The sequence below is a fragment of the Malaclemys terrapin genome, chromosome 2 (genome assembly GCF_027887155.1).
Source record: "Malaclemys terrapin pileata isolate rMalTer1 chromosome 2, rMalTer1.hap1, whole genome shotgun sequence".
Taxonomy (NCBI): domain Eukaryota; kingdom Metazoa; phylum Chordata; order Testudines; family Emydidae; genus Malaclemys; species Malaclemys terrapin.
The window spans coordinates 11,900,943-11,922,785 of NC_071506.1; the positions used below are offsets into that span (position 1 = coordinate 11,900,943).

The 21,843-nt window shown below is 48.5% G+C and overlaps 1 protein-coding gene across 1 annotated transcript in view; it reads left to right on the plus strand.

The window, feature by feature from the left end:
• COL22A1 (collagen type XXII alpha 1 chain) overlaps window positions 1–21,843 on the plus strand; it is a 310,551-nt gene that overhangs the window by 211,903 nt on the left and 76,805 nt on the right. Inside the window, exons 24-29 of the mRNA XM_054020800.1 lie at window positions 9,966–10,010; window positions 11,735–11,788; window positions 13,364–13,417; window positions 18,363–18,416; window positions 18,881–18,925; window positions 21,626–21,688. Coding sequence (XP_053876775.1) covers window positions 9,966–10,010; window positions 11,735–11,788; window positions 13,364–13,417; window positions 18,363–18,416; window positions 18,881–18,925; window positions 21,626–21,688 — 315 coding nt within the window. The remainder of the gene's footprint in view (window positions 1–9,965; window positions 10,011–11,734; window positions 11,789–13,363; window positions 13,418–18,362; window positions 18,417–18,880; window positions 18,926–21,625; window positions 21,689–21,843) is intronic.

The following is a 21,843-nucleotide window of genomic DNA, read 5'->3' on the forward strand; positions in this document are numbered from 1 at the left end:
GAAGAGCTAATGTAGATAGGCTGAGGCAGTTTTTCTCCCTGCTCAGAGTAGATTTGTTTGGCACAGTGATAAGAACACCTGAACCCATTTACTCTAGTAGTTTCACACTGACGCAAGCAGCAGCATTATTGACAGTTGCTGGAATCTGGGTACAGAACTGGATACTGACAGTTGCTGGAATCTGGGTACAGAACTGGATACTGACAGTTGCTGGAATCTGGAATCTAGTGTAGACTCCCCCATAGGTCCAGAGCACTTCTAATTTCTGATTCCCTTTTTAAAGAGACCTTGAGTATAAACCCTAGAATGTGCTGAGTTCTTAACGGCCTGTTTACCAGGTAAGACTTTAGTAAGGGGTCGTGTAAAATCAGAGATGTGCCTGAACTGCAAAACTTAGATCTGAATCCAAACTCTCCCAAAGGTGCTTGAAGTGGGGGGATTGGTGCAGGACCATCTCTGATAAGAATTGAAACAGGGAAAGGAAAAAAAAAATCTGGAGCCTGTTAGCTTACTAATAGCATTGAAGCCAAAAAAAAAACCTGATGAATGTTTTCTGTTGTTTTCATTTGTTGCACTGACTGAATAAAAACCATTAAAAACAAACAAAAAGGAGAAATTAAGCGTGTTCATCAATAAACATAAGAAATCCCAGACTGTGCCTTATGCTAAGATACAAAATTAAGCAAACACTTCTTTTTTTTTTCTGAAAAGAAGATATTCTCAGTGAGAAACTGCAATGTACAAAGCCTCTGCATTCTTATGGCCTCGGGAGATTATCAGTAATTTTTGTTCAGAAACGTTGGTGCTCCAGTTATCATGCCACTTGGCTTAATAACTAGAGACCTGGTCCATTATGAATGATGCAGCAAGCACTTAAAATGATTAAAAAGCCATGCAAGTTAAATGTACACGACTACTGGCCCTTAGGGCCTTGGTTTTCAGTGTTGCCAGCAGAGTCTCTTTCTATATCCTTTTACTCTTCTCTTGATTTACAAAACAGGAGTTGCGTGGAGAATACAATTTAGTGTTGTAATGCAGCATTCCTCAAAAATCTAGCATTGGAAATGTTAGTGTAAGGAGGTGTGGGCAGCAGGCGAGAGGAGAGGTGAAGAACAGGTGTAAGGACCCCAAATGGGTGGCTGTTCAGATGTCAGCTGGTTGTAGCAAGCATAGTAGAAAAGGGGAATTTTGAGTACTGTATATACTCGATCATAAGCCGGTTTGTTTATAAGCCGACCCCTCCAAGATGAATACGTAAAAACGGACATTTTTTATGACCCATTCATAAGTCAACCCTATAATTCAGAGGTCAGCAAACTTTGGCTCCCGGGCCATCAGGATAAGCCGCTGGCGGCCCGAGACAGTTTGTTTACCTCGACCGTCCACAGACACGGAGGTAAATCTAAGTAAACAAAGTCTCCCAGCCCACTGGAGCTGCTCTGGCAGGCTGGGCGGCGCAGCCCCAGCGTGCTCCGGCAGACCAGACCGGGCTGCATGGCTGCAGCCTGCTCCAGTGGGCGGGGCGGACGGCGCGACCGCAGCCTGCCAGCCCTGGAGCTGCAGCTGCTTCGGAAGCTGGGGGAAGAGCAGCGTGGCCAGAAATGGAGACATTCGGGCTCTGCCTCTTTCCTTCTGTCTCGGCTGGCTGTGCTGCCTCTCCTTGCCTCCTCTGTGGGGAGGGAGGGGCTGTGTCCCCCCTCTCCCTCTCTATACCCGTTCATAAGCAGACCCCCTTCTCTGATGCTTCCCTTTTTTACTAAAATAATTCGGCTTAGGAACAAGTATATACGGTACATTGTGAAAAGGATTGGGGATCTTGGCATGACAACAGTGAAGGCCTGACAGAGGAGAGGAGAGAACGGGAGACTGAGGCCAAGTCTATACTACAGATCTATATTGATATAACTACCTTGCTCAGGCTGTGAAAAATCCCCCAGGGGCGCTGGAACAATTTGTATAGTGGGAGCCCTGAGAGTCATTGAACCAAACTGCCAACACTGTGTCTGATGGAAACCACTTCAAGCAAAGGAATGCGGCAGTTCCAGCACCTATGAAATCCGCACCCCTGAATGATGCAATTAGATCAATATAGATCCGTAGTGTAGGCTTGTGTAGATTTACCGACCTAATCCCCATGAAGATTTCACTATATTGATGGGAGAGCTTCTCCCGTTAACACAGCTACCACCTCTCGGGGAGGTGGATTATTTACACTGGCAGGAGAAGCTCTCCCATCAGGATAGGTAGCGTCTTCAGTAGGTGCTGCAGCTGTGGTGCTGTATGTGAAATCAAGCCCTGAGAGGAGGCTGCCAGAGGGAACTAGTGAAGATATAACAAAAGATGAAATTTCAGAGGTTAAGTGGCTGTGAATGGCTCTGCAGATGAGTAAAGACAAACATAGAAGTTGGAGCTGAAAAAGGCCTATTAGCATGAGTGCCGTGTATTTTATTAGCATTATATCAGCAGTCAAATAATTTTGCATGGCTAAATGCTTGTCTCACTCATAAACTGATGAGCTGCCTAAAAACATTCATTGCAATCTTTGTTATGTGGTGTCTGGCTGGTGGGTCTCGCCCACATGCTCAGGATCTAAATGATTCACCATATTTGAGGTTGGGAAGGAATTTTCCCTCAGGTCCGATTGGCAGAGACCCTGGATTTGTTTTGCCTTTCTCTGCAACGTGGGGCACGGGATACTTGCTGGTTTGGACTAGAGTAAATGGTGGAGTCTCTGTAGCTGAAAGTCTTTACATCAAGACTTGAGAACTTCAGTAACTCAGCCAGAGGTGATGGACCTACTACAGGAGTGGGTGTGTAACGTTCAGCAGCCTGCAATGTGCAGGAGGTCAGACTAGATGATCATGGTTTACATGAGTCTATGAGCTGTCTTAAAAAACATGCATTGCAATCTTTGTTGTACGGATTTGGACAGCAGCATGGAATATGTGAGCTAAATCTATGCAGTTTCATTTCCAATGGCAGTTCTCTGGAGGAGCCATTATACCCTCATATACACCATGAATAGTGCACCCATTGACCTCTTCCCCAATCCTTTACAGAACAGTGAGGTCAGGCCAAAGCACCTAGTGCTCTGTTTGTATTCACAGACCTTCCTATGGGGAAGGAGAACCTCATACTGTGGTTGATGAGACTGTGAAAAGTAACCCATGAACAGTCAGAATAAATCTCCCTTTCTCTGACAACCTTCAAAACAAGAAAGGTCGTAAAAGGAGGAAGCATCCCGCATCATTTCATCTTTGGTACCCAACTGGGAAGTCACAAGGCAAACCATCCTTCTGATTATGGAGAATGTCAGGTTTCAAAAGCCTTCAGATACTTGAATTAAATTCTTAAGCATGGAGAAGAGTCCCTATGTTAATTTCTATAGCAAGAGCTGATTGAAATTCTTCAACCAAAACAATTTCCCACTAGAGAATGTGGTTGTCAAAAAAAATTGATTTCCATTGGGAAAGTCCAAACAAAATATTTCAGCTTGAATCAACAGTTGGAAAAAAATATTTTTTTGTTTCAAAATGTCAGTTCAAAATTTTTAAAAAATTCTGAAATTTTGAAACATTTTCTTTTGATCAAAAATGTGGACATTTTTCATTCAGCGTTTCAAAATTGAATTTTTCAGAACTTTTCATTGTGTGAATATTTTTGATATTTTGACTTTTGGTGCATGGGAAACGCTTGCAAGAGCCTTAACCAGTTATAAGGTTTGTGTGAACAATTCCTGTGCAATGTAACCATATGGGAATGCTTCACTTTTTTTATAGCCTCTTTCATCAGATGATCTCCTCTCACTTTACAAACGAATTCAGCCTGACAAAATCCCTGTGAAGCAGGCTTCATCTTCATTTTGCAAACAGGGAAACTTAGGCACAGAGCATGGCCATAAGTTGCTTAAGGCCACACAAGAAGTCACACTAGCAAAACTTAGAATAGAACCCAGTTCTCCTAGCTTTTTTCTATGCTCTCCTAAATTGCACTCCCCCCCATCTCTTGATACTATGTAAAGAAAAAGTTATATCAACATAAGTTGCTGAATAAAGGAAATCTCATTCCACCATGATAAAGAGACGTGTTGTCACACACATGGGATGGGGTTGTGATATCAGCAAGTGACTCACAGAGGGGAGGCAAGCAGATTATAACAGAGAAAAATCCTATTTGCGGCTCAAGTTTACGTGGGTGGCAGTTGCATCCAGTTTAAAAGAAGAGTGAACTTCCCACATCAGTTACATTAAAAAAATGGAAATATCTATCTTGCCTTTTAATGCCGAGGCAGGTCAGCCAGGTTATAATTGGTTCTACCTCCCACAAGCTATAAAGTGCTTTGCAGCTAAGTGACACTCGGAAAGGTATGAAATTGCTTGGGCCTTTGAAAAAAAAGAAATCAAACAAAATCAAAGTGAAAGACCCTTATAACTCTGTGTCCTCCCCTCTCCCAGATCAGAATTTAAAAGGGACACCACTGGGAACTGGCTTTCGGAAAGGGGGTTTTGTTCTGTACAATTGAATGAACACTAAAAGTGGTCATCAGTAAAACCAAATTCTACTTTAAACTTGATTATCAGCAACAAGAGGAAAAGATATATATATATAGAAGGCATATGGCATGTGCTTATTGATTTGGGTGAAATATTAGGGGTAAAATATAGCTGATGTATTATAATTATTTTTAGCGGTGCCCACTATGGGGTAGGTCCTTTTCACAGATTCAAGAACAGTCTCTGCTCCAGAGTGCTCGGGTTCTAAGGACAGGCAGAAGTCAGGGGAAGGGGAACGACAATAGGCAATTTGTATACAAGTCAAATCGATTTGCTGTAGGCATCACGGCAAAAAATACTTTAAGGGGGACAAGGGCATGACAGATTTCTGCAGGTTCTGTGTGTGTGACCATGGCACTTTCTATCTATTGGCTCTGATCAATTAGGGCAACCAAGCCTGCAGGTGGCAATAAATCTGCCAGGAGCAGGAGATGTAGTGGCATACGACTCCTTGGCTCTAGCGTGTTGCCCAGAAAGCTGGCTGCACGGGGCTGTCTAGAAGGTGTTCTCATTCAGTGCACCTCCCAGGGAGCCCTGGCAATATAAATTAAAGCTGCCTTCCCCCTGAGGAGGCCTCCGCTAGCATAGCTGTCCCACCAGGGTGCAGTTTTGTAGATTGCACATGCCTGTCCCTATGTAGGTGAATCGGTCTTGTATTTGGACATAATTAGCCTGCATTAGGATGTGTCACGATGGCTGTGATAGAAAAAGATTGCAGTTGAGATATTAATAGTACCAATAAACATGCACTGTGGAACTCATTGCTACATGATGTTGAGGCCAAGAACTTGACAAGATTCAGAGAGGGATTAGATGTGTATGTGAATAGCAAGAACATCCAAAGTTGCTATAGTAAATAAATAATAATAATTAATCATTAATAAAGAGCTTGGGAATGGATATAAAACCTCATGCTTCGGGTTTAAGTCAGGCTCTGACTATTAGGGGTTAGGATGAAACCCCCTGTGGGCAGATAGTCCACATCTGCCTTCTGTGGGATTTCTTTTATCTTCTTCTGAAGCATCTGGTGCAGGCTACTGTCTTAGACACGATACAGGACTAGACAGCCCATGAGTCAAATCCAGTCTGGCAGTTCCTATGTTCCCCACTATTTAAATACCTGGTAGAGTTTGTTTTTCATAGAAATCAGAACTAATTTATATTTAGTTCAGAGTGAGCAGAAGCTCAAAGCAACTGAGTAATTGCAATTAAAAATATATTTTTTCCTCTCATGCAACCTCCTGCCTCTGCTCCTCACAAGGCTCCCTTCTTTAACACCTCCTTGCATTCCTGTCTCTGTGCCTTCGTCCATACAGTGCCATGTCTAAAACTCTCTGCCTTGCCTTCTTTGCCACTGCCATCCCCTCTCTTTGTTCAAAATTCCTCCGTAAAATGCGTCTCTTCTGAGAGGCCTTTCAAAAACACTGTTTATGAATGATTTTAATAATGCCCAGCCAAAGAAACTGTAGGTCAGAGTGGTTTCAGCATTCCAACCATCCCAGGCCGGTCCACCACTGACTTCTTCCTCTCTCCTGTCTGCCTGATCCTTCTGTTTCCATGTGTCATTGGCCTGGTCTACACTGGTGGTGGGGGATATGAGAATAGCGTAGCTGAAGTCGACGTATCTTAGATCGACTTACCTCCCGTCTTCCCGGCACGGAATCGACGGCCGCAGCTCCCCCATCGACTCCACTTCCGCCTCTCGCCCTGGTGGAGTTCCGGAGTCGACGGGGAGCGTGTTCAGGGATCGATTTATCACGTCTAGATGAAACGCGATAAATCGATCCCCGATAGATCGATCGCTACCCGCTGATCTGGTGGGTATTGTGGACGTACCCATTGGCTTCTGCAGGAATGGGATCAACACCTTTGTCTCTGCCTCCAACTCAGAGCTTCCTGCCTTTCTTTAATATCAGTCCCTTTCACTTCCCATTTTCCAACTGTCCTTCCACATTCACCACTGATTGTCTCAACAGTACCTGTTGCTTTGTCTCTTGCACTGGGCTGATTTACACTGTTGCTTCTTGGCCTTGTTTCTCTCTCACTAGCATAGCTAGGTGCAAGTCATCCTGGCCGTGGTCTCTTCCTGACTAGCACGATGCAGTTTTGGGGGAACGCTTTCTGGCTGCAGAGGCCCCCAGGCAGGGGAGTCTGTAGGAGCTGTGTGCAATTACAACTCTCCTGAGCAGGACTTCTTGCTTAGCCTTAGATCATGCCAGCAGAACTCAGTATAACCTAGGGACTCTGCTCCTGGTCTCCCATGTGATTGTCAAGTTCTGCATGCACCTCAGGCTTGCTGTAAATAATAATAATGTTATGGTGGTGATGGCCACATATCTATTGCTGTATAGGATACAGAACTGCAGCAAGACCAGTGAGTCTCAGCTGATCCCATTTCTGATTACTTTGCCCCCTCTACTGGTAAGAAGCTGACAATTTTTCAACTCCCTTTTATTCGATGTATTCTAAAGTCGTAATTTCATATGCCTGCTACCTTATATGAAACACAGTGCCACCACCAGCGCCTCGTCCTTCATTCTCCCTGCCGCCTCCTACTCTCTCTTCCTCTCTCACTTCTTCCTTCAAAAAGAAAACGTATAACCTTGGTCCGTGACCTGTAATATTGCAGTCACGGGGGCTGCGACCTGTGATATTGAATAGTGACACTGCTAGGATTTGTTGGCCAAAGTGCTGACTTGTCATTTTTGTTCTTATGTCTGTCTCCAGTTCCATTTAATTCTTTTTACAGGGCACTTCCAAAATAAAAGCCACAGAGCTCTCTGCAAAATCCTGATGGAAAACTGAAAGTAAATAGAACTGTGGTGCTAACCAGAGGGAGGCAGGCTACATTTTACTACTCAGTCATTTTTCTTGCATTTCCTCCCACTTTATTTGTTTAGGCCCCAATCCAGCAAAGATTTTTAACACATGCTTAACTTTAAGCACATGAGCAATCCCATCCTAGGCCTTCAGTGGGCGCTGAAGGCACCCAGTACTGCAATTTTGGGGTACATACACCTTTGACCCCCCCCCCCCCCCCCGCTCTCCGTGGTTTGCTCATGGAATGCCTCATCAGATCTTATCCCTCTAGCCACCACCTCTCTCTCTGAGCAGAGACCCACATCCCTTTCCCTCCTGAGCAGGGGTCTCCCCACCTCTGAAAATCAGGCTACTTCTTTAGGTGCCTAATTATGGACGTTGATGTCTAACTTTAGGCATCCGAGTTTGACATTGTTGGCCAGCGTTCTTACCAGCTCAAGCGTATTTAAGTTAAGAGCCAGCATTGGCACAAGAACAAATGCATATAATCTGGTGACCAACAAGTTTAGGCTTGAAATTAGACAAAGGTTTCTAGCCATCAGAGGTGTGATATTCTGGGACAGCCTTCCGAGGGGAGCAGTGAAGGCAAAAAACCTTAACTTGTTTCAAGAGGTGCTTGATACCTGACAGGGTGCTAACAACAATGCTCTGTTCACTGATGCTGCTACAGGCTCAGCTGTGATCAAAGAAATACTTTCTGTTGACAGATTGTGAGCACCTGGGTGGTCATTACTGGGCTAACAATGTAATTGGGAGGATGTAAGTAGAAGGAACAGGAAGCAAGGGGAAGCTTAGAGGGACAGCTCAGAAGATGAGCTGTGAGGGCAGGGGTGGCTCTATGTATTTTGCTGCCCCAAGCACGGCAGTCAGGCAGCCTTCGGCGACACGCCTGCGGGAGGTTCGCTGGTATCGTGGATTGGGCGGCATGGCTGCTGGTGGTCCTCCAGTCCCGCGCCTTCGGCATGCCCACTGCCGAATTGCCGCCGAAGCCGCGGGACCCGTGGACCTCCTGCAGGCATGCCGCCGAAGGCTGCCTGACTGCCGCTTTCACGGCGACCAGCAGGCCGCCCCCCGCGGCTTGCCGCCCCAGGCACACGCTTGGAGCGCTGGTGCCTGGAGCCGCCCCTGTGTGAGGGTACAGGGAAAGTTCAGGCTGGAAGATGCTACTGTTATGTTCTGCGTGTAAAAGTGCAGAGGAATAAGATACATGTGGTGAAAGGAAAGCAACCTGGGTGTGTTTGACTGTGAGGTGACAGAAACAGGCTAGGTAGAGTGGCACACCAGGTAGCTGAGGGAATGCCCTGTGGTAATAAGTTAATGGGGTGATGGTCTCCGCGACTGCTATTAGGAAATCTCTCCAATGGCCAGTGATGGGACACTAGCTGGGGAGGGCTCTGAGTTACTACAGAGAATTCTTTCCCAGATGTCTGGCTGGTGAGTCTCGCCCACATGCTCAAGGTCTAACTGATCACCACATTTGTGATCAGGAAGAAGTTTTCCCCCAGGTCCGATTGGCAGAGACCCTGGGGTTTTTTTTTTGCCTTCCTCTGCAGTGTAGGATATGGGTCACTTGTTGGTTTGAACTAGAGTAAATGGTGGAGTCTCTGTAACTGAAAGTCTTTACATCAAGACTTGAGGACTTCAGTAACTCAGCCAGAGGCTAGGGGTGTATTACAGGAGTAGGTGGGTGAGGTTCAGTGGCCTGCAATGTGCAAGTGGCCAGAATACATGATTATGATGTTGCCTTCAGGCTTTAAAGTCTATGAGCCTGTGAGCAAATCTCATTGCTACAGTGAGGGCTATAATGTAGGAAATATTTTCCCAAGAGAAGTCAGTGAAAACCAGACTGGCCAAAGCACTTGCTGCTATACTGCAGGCAATCTAGTGTGGGCACAGATGAAAAGCTTGGGCATTTCCATCTCCAACTTGTTTAACACACTGAGACCACTTTCTACACCGTTTTTGTGTTGACTATTTACTACTCAAATGACAGGGCCAATAGCCAAAACTGCAGGTGTGGAGCTTTTATTTTAAAATATTGGACCTACTGTATCAGGTCTAGTCATTTGAAGGCATATGGGTAGAATCACATTTAAAAAAAAAATCCAACCAACCCTGTCTCATTCATCGTTTATTTCACTCATCTGGTGTTGGAGGTAAACCCTTTGCTCCTTAGCTTCTCTTTGAAACAACCTTAAACGGGATTAAATGAGTCTTACTGTGGCTAGAATGTTTCACTGGACAGGCTCTGCGTTGCGAGTTAGCACTGATTGCCTGAGCCTTGCTCATTTCTTGCATCAGGGACAGGTCTGGAGTTCATCTTGCAGGGAGAGTGGTTAGGGGCTTAAGAGGCTGCCTGTGCAAAGCTGGTAATTCTGTTCTGCTCGTGAGTACAGGCTCCCAGGGAGCTCACTTTTGGCATCTGTCCTCTTTTTATGGAGGCTAATCAAATAAGGGTCAGTGTTGCGTGTGATTAGAATCAGCTTGAGGGAGCAGGACACCCTGTGCCCAGCGGAAGATTGCTCCTTTCACACTCTGGAGGGGATGTCATTGGGTTTGATCAAACATTTTTCTTTCTTTCTTTCCTTGCAGGGTCCAATCGGGCCTCCTGGTGTTGCTGGCTCACCTGGTGCTCCAGTAAGGAAACATGCTTATGTTTTTCTTTGTTTGTAAAGGGACAGAAATGGCATTTTGAAGTAACTAAGGCTCAGGCCTGCTTCTATAGACTTCAGTGGGAGCTTTGTCCTTGACTTCAATGGGAGTCAGATCAGGCCTTTGGCTAGGACATATCCATGCTCGCACTTCCTCATTCGGAAGCACTGGTCGACTTAAGGTGATGGCTCCTCTACACTTACTCCTGGGAAAATTCTGTGCCACTGCGTGTGCACGGAAACACGTCCCCCTGCAGAGTCTCTTTGCTTCCCTACAGAAAAATGGGTTCTGTGGGGAAACAAAGAGCAGCTGCATCAGTGCTCACTCACCTCTCCCCGGAGCATGGGCGCATCTGTTTGGGCACCCAAAGCAGCCGGGAGAGAGGTAAGTCACGGGGCGGGGAGGGGGGAGGTGACTGGGGATGCCATGGTCACCCAGGGACATCAGTCCCAGCTGGGTGGTGGGGGGGGAGGGAAGAGAAGGAGGACAATGGAGTCAGTTCCCCCTCTTACTCCCCTCCATGCAGCAGCCAGGGCTGGGTCAGATCAACCCCCAGATCAACCTTCCCCAGCTGCAGGAAGCTCTGCACCAGGGGCAGGGCGGATTGGCGGGGCAGTCTGGGTGCAGGGAGTGAGGCTTGGCAGAGGGGTTGGGTGCGGGCGGGGGGGTCCAGATGCACAGGGGTTGGGCAGATGAGGGAGCAGCTCCCTGTAGAGTGACCCCTTCTCCACCTCCTGGCACCATCGCTCCTCTGCCACGGAGGGAGGGGTCACTCCCCCTGTCCACCCAATCCCTGTGCATCTGGACACCCCTCCCCACGAGTCCCCCTCCAAGCCTCACCCGCTTCTGCATCTGGAACCCTGCCACAGCGGAACCCCCTGCCCCCCGCAGTGGGAGCCCCTCACACCCAGAGCCCTGCACCCTGCCAAGCCTCTCGCCCTGCATCAGGAGCCCCCACCCCCAACCCCCACCTCCCTGAACCTCACGCCCTGCATCAGGAGCCCTCGCACCCAAACCCCCACCCCACTGAGCCCCAACCAGCTTCACCCTGACCCCCACCCTACCAAGCCCCACTCCCCCAGTATCCCCCCAGCACTGAATCGCCCACAGTCAGACCCCCCTGCTGAGCCCTAACCACCTTCACTTGGACTCCCCTGCAGAGTCCCATTCCCCCTGCATCCAGAACCCCCAACAAGCCCCTGTGTATCCAGATCTCCCCCTCCACCCCCGAACCTCTCACCAAGCTGCCCACACATAGATTGCACCACACAGAACCCTGGTACTCTTGCGTGAATTCTGCACCAAAAATTTAATTCTGCATCAAAAATTTTAAAAAAAATTCTGCAAAATTCTGCATAATTTTATTTTGTCAAAATAACACAGTAACAATTTAATCACACCATTTTCAATTATTTTGATATTTTATTTCAAAATACTTGTCAGCAAATAGTTGTATTTTGACAAATAAAATTATACGGAATGTTGCATTATTTTAAAATATTGTGCGCAGAATTTTTTATTTTTGAGGGCAGAATTCCCTCAGGCATACTTGACAACTACTCCTAGTACCCAAGGTAGAAACAGACCTTTGTGAGTGGGCAAATTGTGCTGATCTATCTGAGTGGAAGTCGATAAGCTGTAATAGCGGAATGTCACTGCTTGGCAAAGGCCTGAATGCTAACAACTCCCTCCTGTGGTTTCCTTTGTAGGGATTGGCTGGAGAAACTGGTGTTTCTGGTAAAACTGGACTGCCAGGACCAGCTGTAAGTTCTGAATTGCTGCTTTCATTTCTGTCTTTTCTGACTCTGCATGTCTAACTCTTTCTAGTACCTTGTCCACATAAAAGGTTAATGAGTCTGCTACAGTTGGTTTCTTCCTTCTCATGCACTAGAGACTTACACTTTTAGCAAGAGAAATCCTGAAACAAGAATCTGTCATACACGTACTTTGGGATTTCAGTACGAGAATATATTCGGGCAATACTTTTTTTTATTACTGCCCCCAAATTATTGCAACATGCAGTTCTTTAAAACCACAAGCTTCCCAAATCAGGCATGTGAGCTGAAGCAAAATCTCCATCTTAGAACAGCAAAGCAATTTCCATTGGGTATTTAATGCCAAGGCGGATCAATTAGGATATAATTGGCTTTAATAGGCACTCCCACAATCTGTAAGGTTCTTCAGTGGCTGTGTTAAGACAAGAGTCTTTCCTACCTTTCTAATACATTAGACAAATCATTTTCATGATGATTCTGCTAATTGATGCTTTCACATCTATTTGATAGATTGTATGGTTAATAAATTGCTGACACTTAAAGAAGGAGACAGACTATTTTATCCTTGGAGGCAGAAGAGACTGGGAACCAATGAGTAAAGATACCATCTCCAAACTTATTTAAGAACCAATTTATTTATAGTCTCTAAGGTGCTTGCTGTTCTTTCTCTGTAGCAACAGTGACATCCAGTGGCCATTTACCAAGACTGGTTTATTGGATAGGAGATGCATCATTGGCAGGGCCAGCTCTGGCTTTTTTGCCGCCCTAGGCAAAAAAGCCACCCGTCGTCACCCCACCCCAGCGCGGCAGGGGAGGGCGCCGAGCCCAGCCGCGGGCCCGCAATCCCCGACCGGCCAGAGCACCAGGGGGAGGGCGGAAAGCCTGGACGGGGCTCTCTGCTCTCCCCGGCGGCCAGAGTGCCAGGAGCAGGGCGGCGTGCCCGGCCAGGGCTCTCCGCTCTCCCCAGCGGCCAGAGTGCCAGGGGGAGGGCGGCGAGCCCAGACGGCGCTCTCCGTTCTCCCCAGCGGCCAGAGCGCCTGGGGGAGGGAAGAGAGCCCCCGGCGGCTAGAGCACTGGGGGGAGGGCGGTGAGCCCGCCGCGGCTCTCCACTCTCCCCGACCGGCCGGAGCGCCGGGGGGAGGGCGGCGAGCCCGCTGCGGCTCTGCTCTCCCCGGTGGCCGGAGCGCCGCGGGAAGGACGGCGAGCCCAGTCGCGGCCCCGCTCTCGGGCCGGAGCGCCCCGCCGCGTCGCCCTCCTCCAGGCGCCGCCCCAAGCACATGCTTGGTGGGCTGGTGCCTGGAGCCGGCCCTGATCATTGGCCTTGGGAGCATGTGTGTTACATGATGTTTCCCTGTGATCCAGATGGAAAATAGAACAGAAATGTAAAAAACTCAGCAAAGAAACAATGGGGCTGATTCTGCTGTCCTTAAAACCAGCATAAATGAGAGAACACTGAGGTCATATGTGCCTGTATCTCTTAGCAGCTGGATGCTAAATGAGTCCTGATTTTAAATGGTCTGAACGTAAGTGGTCTCCCACAGCTGATAATTTTCTCTTGTTTAGGGATCGCCTGGCAAGGATGGATTAAATGGTCTTCCTGGATTTCCGGGCCAAAAGGCAAGTTGCACAAAATATGCCAATTTAACACTATTCACCTACTGATCTTACTCTGTGGACAGAGTGCCAAACTTCTCCATGCTCAATTCTCACCCATTCCACTTCAGTGAGCCAGTAGGTGCAGCGTCAGGGCAAATCAGCTGAAGCTACTGTGTTGAATTTGGCACAGGGTGTATTCAGCCCCTGTGACGGGTTCCCCGGGGTGCAACCTGGACCTGGGGTACCGCCTAGCCCTCTGGCATACCAACTTAGGCTCCATCTCACACTGCAAGGCTGTGACAAGCTTCAGCCTCTCTAAGTATTGCACTTACACAGCCATCCACAGGGAGGGACACACCCAGCTGAGTTCCATGAATGCTTCTCCTTAGCCACCCATGAACTAACAATAGAGAGGCTTCAGCCAATTCCCACAGCTCCCCAGCCTAGGACCCCAGGGCTGTACCATCCTGTCCTGGCCAGAAGCCTGACCAGTTTAAGTTTATTACCCAGTCCACCCCTCCCTCTATGTTGAGAGGATATGCACCCGCTTTTATACACTGAACAGATTTCCCAAGCACTTCAACCAAAACACACTGTTTAAGGTAAAATATAAAACAGATTTATTAACTACAGAAAGGTACATTTTAAGTGATTATAAGTAGTAAGCATATAGATCAAAGTTGGTTACCTAAGAAATAAAAGTAAAATCGCAATCTGAGTTCTATAAACTAGACAGGATTTGAATCAAGCAATGTCTCACCCCGATGATATGGTTCTTTCATACACAAGCTGGGATTGTCCTCTCCAGCCTGGAACCACCTCCCCAGTTCAGTCTTTGTTCTCCAGACTTGTTTCCAGGTGTTGAGTTTTGGGGGGCGATAGGCCAAGTGATGATGTCACTTCCCTTTTGTATAGTTTCTTCCAGCTTGCTGGAAAGATCCTTGGCTATGACGTGAGTCAAGCAGTCTCCATTGTCTACATGCTATCTCTGAGATGTCTTCATTGTATACAGCTCCTAGGATAGTCATTGTGAGTGTGGACTCCTTTAACAGGCCATCAGCATGTCTGGCTCCTCCATTGTTGTACCCGAAAGGCTGATTTTGCGTGTTCCCAATCTCACAACATATTTCAGTAACACACACATAGCAAAACATAGCAAATGTGGCAGGCGACCAGCTTGGCTTAACAGAGAAATCTTCGGTAAGTTTAAACACAAAAAGGAAGCTTACAAGAAGTGGAAACTTGAACAGATGACTAGGGAGGAGTATAAAAATATTGCTCAAGCATGTAGGGGTGTAATCAGGAAGGCCAGTTGGAGTTGCAGCTAGCAAGGGATGTGAAGGGTAGCAAGAAGGGTTTCTACAGGTCTGTTAGCAACAAGAAGAAGGTCAGGGAAAATGTGGGACCCTTACTGAATGGGGAAGGCAACCTAGTGACAGATGATGAGGAAAAAGCAGAAGTACTCAATGATTTTTGTGCCTCGGTCTTCACAGACAAGGGCAGCTCCCAGACTGCTGCACTGGGCAGCACGGTATGGAGAGGAGGTAAGCAACCTCAGTGGTGAAAGAACAGGTTACGGACTACTTAGAAAAGCTGGACATACACAAGTCCATGGGGACGGCTGCACTGCACCCGAGGGTGCTGAGGGCTGATGTGACTGCAGAGCTGTTGGCCATTATCTTTCAAAACTTGTGGCAATCAGGGGAGGTCCCAGATGATTGTAAAAAGGCAAATATAGTGCCCATCTTTAAAAAAAGGAAGAATGAGAATCTGGGGAACTACAGACCGGTCAGCCTCACCTCAGTTCCTGGAAAAATCATTGAGCAGGTCCTCAAGGAATCCATTTTGAAGCACTTGGAGGAGAGGAAGGTAATCAGGAACAGGCAACATTAATCCACCAAGGGCAAGTCATGCCTGACCAACCTGATTGCCTTCTATGATGAGAGAACTGGCTGTGTGGTTATGGGGAAAGCGGTGGACGTGATATACCTTGACTTTAGCAAAGCTTTTGATTTGGTCTCCCACAGTATTCTTACCAGCAAGTTAAAGAAGTATGGATTGGATGAATGGACTATAAGGTGGATAAAAAGCTAGCTAGATCGTTGGGCTCAACGGGTAGTGATCAACGGCTCGATGTCTAGTTGGCAGTTGGTATCAAGCAGAGTGCCCCAGGGGTCGGTCCTGGGGCCAGTTTTGTTCAACATCTTCATTAATTATCTGGATGATTGGATGGATTGCACCCTCATAAATTCACAGATGACACTAAATTGGGGGAGAGGTAGATATGCTGGAGGGTAGGGATAGGGTCCAGAGTGACCTAGACAAATCGGAGGATTGGGCCAAAAGAAATCTGATGAGATTCAACAAGGACAAGGATTCAACAAGGACAAGTGCTGAGTCCTGCACTGCTACAGACTAGGGACCGACTGGATAAGTGGCAGTTCTGCAGAAAAGGATCTGGGGATTACAGTGGACGAGAAGCTGGATATGAGTCAGCAGTGAGCCCTTGTTGCCAAGAAAGCTAACTACATATTGGGCTTCATTAGTAAGAGCATTGCCAGCAGATTAAGGGAAGTGATTATTCTCCTCTATTCGGCACTGGTGAGGCCACATCTGGAGTATTGCATCCATTTTTTGGGCCCCCCACTACAGAAAGGATGTGGACAAATTGGAGAGAGTCCAGCGGAGGGCAACGAAAATGATTAAGGGGCTGGGACACATGACTTATGAGGAAAGGCTGAGGGAACTGGGCTTATTTAGTCTGCAGAAGAGAAGAGTGAGGGGGGATTTGATAGCAGCCTTCATCTACCTGAAGGGGGGTTCCAAAGAGGCTGGAGCCTGGCTGTTCTCAGAGGTGACAGATGACAGAATAAGGAACAATGGTCTCGAGTTGCAGTGGGGGAGGTCTAGGTTGGATATTAGGGAAAAAAACTATTTCACCAGGAGGATGGTGAAGCACTGGAATGGGTTATCTAGGGAGGTGATGGAATCTCCATCCTTAGAGGTTTTTGGTCCTGCTTTGAGCAGGGGGTTGGACTAGATGACCTCCTGAGCTATCTTCCAACCCTAATCTTCTACGATTCTATGAAAAAGGCATAACGTCCCATACAATGAGAGCACATACAATCCAACAGGATATTAATGTTCAACAGATCAAGCCTTTTAAAATGATACCTCACAAGCCATACTTTGTACAAAACATATCATAATTATATTGCAGTGGTGAATATGGGGGTTCCAGGGTGGTGCTTTGAAGCACAGAGTGCCACAGTCCCACGAATAGCAGGAGAGGGAGTGACTTTCTCATCCCCTCTCCTTAATCCAAATGCCTCCTTCTACTGTTTGCTGGCAAAGAAGTGGCTGCCGAACTGCTAGGTACAGTTACAGCCTTGCCAGATGCCACGGGGGGATTGTATCTCAGTACCAGTGCCATGCCCGAGGTGAGTTCAGACTCTCTTCTCAGGGCACAATTATTCAACCACCCAAAGCCCACGAGTAACACCCAACAAACGTGGGCTGAAGTCCCCACAGATTTTTCCCTTGCCTGTCCCAGCCACTGGAAAGAGAACACATCCTTCCTTTAAATCTCCTGCTGGATCACGTGACAGGCAGGGAACTCTGAACCCTGTCCTGGCTGTGGTACCCTCTCACAGGAATTAAGTGCAACAGGAACCAAACACAATAAATATTGCTCAAAATGATAGATTTAAAAACCAGCATCCTTCTCTACATGGCTATCCAGGCGGAGAAGAGGTGTGTGTCCTGCCTTAATGGGAGAAGTGTCCTCACTTGAGCCACCATCAATACTTACTGGAGCATTAAGGAAAAGGGCTCTGTTATGGTTCTAAGCAGCTGTGCTTCTCCACTGGAATTAGGTGGCAGAATTATGAATGGTGAAGCCAGGAGAAAACTTGAACTGCGGGTGGCAGTTCCTACACCTCTTCTGCTGCAGCTGCCAGCCTGTGTTAAAGGACTAGAAAACCTGCCTTACAGTGATAGACTCAAGGAGCTCCATCTATTTAGCTTAACACAGAGAAGGTTAAGGGACGACTTAGTCACAATCTATAAGTACCTTCATGGGGAACAAATATTTAATAATGCTCTTCAGGCTAGCAGAAAAAGGCTATAACACAGTCCAATGGCTGGAAGTTGAAGCTAGAGAAATTCAGACTAGAAGTAAGGAGCACAGCTGCCAAGTTTCACACGGTAAATAAGCACCCCGACTTTCACAATCAGCCAAAAATCAAGCTAATCCCATTTCAAAACGAGCCAATCCCTAAGAACCCCAACACTCTATGTGACTAGATCCCCCCGGCCTGCAGTCTGGGACTGTGGTGGGCCCGCTGTGCACCCCGGACTCTCTCCCCACTCCTTGCCCCTGATTGCCCCCCTTTGTCCCTGCTTGCTGGGAGCTGATAAAAAAAAAGAAGCTACAAGCCAAACAAGCAACAACCTACAAGCCAAAGACTAGCCAACAAGCAACTCACAAGCCAATTAAGCCAAAAACAAGCCCAATTTCTGCTTTTTTTCCATGGCATGTCTGGTAAAGAGTGAATTTTTGATGAACTACTCTTGTACAATGGCTTGAGGTTGTTCATGGAAGGAATTTGGCTCCATGTTATTCCAGAATGGAATCTAATAAGCTTTGGGGTTTTGTATACAAATTTTTCAAGAGTGGACAAGGCATCTCAGGAAACAAACAAAGCATCAGAGGGGGAGCCGTGTTAGTCTGAATCTGTAAAAAGCAATAGAGGGTCCTGTGGCACCTTTGAGACTAACAGAAGTATTGGGAGCATAAGCTTTCGTGGGTAAGAACCTCACTTCTTCTTCCAAAGCATGCGTCCGCACACCCACACACAGAGTTACTGGCGATCTGAACCACCTGGCTCCCCGCTCAGACTGTTGTCGCACATTTACTGCACCCCTGGAGAGTTGTTCTGTTAACCTCCATTTGTGTTCCTTACAGGGAGAACAAGGAGAAAGGGGACAGGAAGGTTTTCCTGGGAAAGCTGGTCCCAAGGTAAGGAATTCCAATTTACTGAGCTCTTTGTAAGCATGAATCGAATCTGCCAGAGGACGATTCTGATTTCATTTATATCCGTGTAAGCAGGGGGAGCCCTGCTGACGTGGATGGCCTTACATTTGGGTAACACTGGTGTAAGGGAAAGGAGAAGTAGGTCTGTGTCCCTTTGTGCACAGTGGATTCTGTCACAAGGTTCCATCATACGTAGACATGGACCCAACTAGGACTCAGGATCTGACATTGACCTTTTAGGAGGTTTGCTCTGGCATATTGGATCCTGCTGCTCCCTTGGGCCACCTAGGGGGACCCATTTCTAGATGTGGGTGGGTGAGGGAGGAAGGAACTCCTGTGAGACATCTGTTTTGCTGTATGGTGATATGGGGTGTAACATCATGATTAAAAGGCAGTGTTAAGGGGCATTGGTTCCCTGTAATACTAAAGCTGTGCTTTTGTCTTTCCAGGGTGAGAGAGGAGATCACGGCTCACCTGGTCTAGCCGGTGAGAAGGTGAGCAGGCAAAATTGTCTTAGCAATAAGGCCACCTGCCAAAGCAGTGCATCGGAACCAGACATGGGACTAAATCCTTCAATGAATAACTAGATCCAATGACACTGGTTTGACTCTGACTGCAGGCTGAATTAGCAGTGTTTGGAATGATCAGGTTTATGGTCAGGTAGAACGTGGGGGAAGCGCTGATTAAATGAGGATAAAGCCGAACTGCCTGGGCACCCCTGAGAATCTGGTCTCGTGCGTGGTGAACAAAGAGAAGGAAAGCAAAGAGGCCTAGGCAGATGCACCTGGTCTCCTGGGCACACAGCATCAGTCCAGCATGCTGGTGGGACTTCTGAGAGACGGGGGTCTCCGTATAACCATACAATGCCGGGGGGAGAGTTGCCACCGTCTCTCCAAATGCTACAGCTGTGAGTGGTACTTGCCAGGAAAAGTGCCCCACATGACAGGCCTCTTGTGGAACATAGAGGCAGCAAAGTTATTGAGCTCCCGGTATCCTGTGGCTTCTGGCTGCCCCTGCTAGCAGCTGAGTGGCCCCCCGCCTAGGAGCTAGACCCGCTGGCCACTTCCAGGGCGCAGCATGGAGCCAGGACAGGTAGGGACTAGCCTGCCTTAGCTCCGCAGCACCGCCAACCAGACTTTTACCAGTCCAGTTGGCAGTGCTGCCCAGAGCCGCCGGCGTCTCTTTTCGACTGGGTGTTCTGGTCAAAAACAAGACACCTGGTCATGCTAGCCTTGGGCATAGGCATAGTTTGACTTCTATTTTGGGGGGGCAGGGACCAGTGGGGCTTGAGCCACCTCCGCAAGGCGGGGTCCAGGAAGGCAGCGCCACCTCCACTCCCGACTCACCTCAGCAGGCCACCTAGCCTGTCTGGGAGGAAGGGGGGGAGGTTTCAACCAAAAATTATAACTCAAAGGTGGGGAGTTCAGCTCAAAAAGTTTGAAAACAGCTCTTAGGGTGCAGAGAGGGGGTATCTAGGGGGCTGTGTGCAGATGGGGTAGCACAAAGTATATGGAGGGGATAGGTGGGACTGTGTGGCAGGGGGTAGCTCAGGATGCAGGAAGGGCGTAACTCAGGGTGTAGGGAGAGGGATACTAGGGGCTGTGTGCTGGCAGGGGTGACTCAGGGTGTAGGGAGACGGGTATTGGAGGCTGTGTGCTGAGAGGGGTAGCTCAGGGTGCAGGGAGAGGGGTACTAGGGGCTGTGTGCTGGCAACGGTAGCTCAGGGTGCAGGGAGAGGGGTAGCTGTGTGCTGGCAGGAGTAGTTCATCATGCAGGGAGGGAAGTATCTGGGGCTGTGTGCAGGGAGGAGGTACCTGGGGCTGTGTGCAGGCAAGGGTAGCTCCGGGTGTAGGGAGGGGGTAGCTCCGGTTGTAGGGAGAGGGATATTAGGGGCTGTGTGCTGGGAGGACTCCCCTGCGGTCCCCCTGTTCCCGGAGGGGTCTGCCAGCCACGGAGCCGGGTCTCCCCACCTGTGCGGCTCTTACTGGCTGCCTCTGCGGGAGCAAAGGGGGGTGGGGAGCTGAGGAGCAGCTTCAACCCGGGGCACCAGCAGGAGGGGAGGGAACACTGTGGCCGCCTGCTCCATGGCACCAGCTAGAGCGGCAGCTGCCCCACACAGTCCGGTGTAACAGCAAAAACAGCAGCTGGCACATTTCCCCACCAATACAGTTACCTACTGAGCCTGCTCAGTACAACCTAGATAGGAAATTCTTCTGCCAGGGAGTTGTTTGTGCCACTATAGTGGCTCAGGTGTCCCGCCTCCAACCTGGCCAGGGGGTGGGGAGAGGAGATGGTGGGGGGAGGTGTGGAGCTGCCCCCGGGACTGCCGTGCTCTTGCGCTGCAGTTTGGGGGCAGGGCAATTCCCTCCATGTCCCCAACTCTGCCTGTGGGCTCAGGGCTTCTGCCCCACAGAGAGCACCAGGGCTCGGGGATTCAGCCCAGCTTCAGCCCCGCAGGGAGCGCTGGGGAATGGGGCTTCTGCCCCGTGCCTCCCACCATCAGCCCCCTGGGGGGAGCAGCAGGGATCGGGGCTTCAGCTGCAGGACCCCTTGAAAGGTCTCGCGGACCCCCAGGGGGCCACCGACCCCCAGTTGAGAACCGCTGGCCTAGGTAATACTTAGTCCTGCCATGAGTGCAGGGGACTGGACTAGATGACCTCTGGAGGTCCCTTCAAGACTTATGATTCTATGATTTTTTTCCCCATTACTCTAATGGGAGTTAGATTGTGCTTGACGAGACTGTGGAACAGTCTCCCACTGGAGAAACTTAGTGCAGGTCATTGAATTCTATACTGAGCCATGGCTGGGAATTGACTTTAGGGGACAATTGGGCACTCACTGGGGTGGGCAAGAGGGACCAGGCGGCCTAACGGGTCTCTTACATCTCTGCCTCCTCTGACTCTGTGGTCGAGAAAGGGACAGAGGGAAGAGCTCTATGGTGGAGACAAACCCAGGGAAAGGAGGGGTCAGACACAGACAATTCCATGCACCTGGTGTCCCAGCCCAAATCCTGCTTTCCAGTACGAGGGGGTCTAACATGTTTCTAGCACAGTTTCCTCCCTGATTAACTGATTATTTATTATTCATTTTATTTTATTATTCCCAAAAATTCAACAAAAATCCAGGCAGCCGAGTTTGCTGGGCAGGCTGTACATGTTCCTCGGGTTTCATAGACTACCCTTTCTCTCTTTCAGGGTGAAGCAGGCCTTCCTGGTCCCCAGGGGTTACCTGGGAAGAGAGGAGAAAAGGGAGATCAGGTGAGTGACTTTGAGATGTTGCTTAGTTTGACAGGGGCCATTGGAAGTTCTTCCCACCTGGTGTGATCTTTGTGGTGAAGAGCTGAGCAGCCCCCAGAAAGCAAACCAGCACCCCCCATTAACACAGAATGCCCAGTGAGCTCTCATTGTCTCAA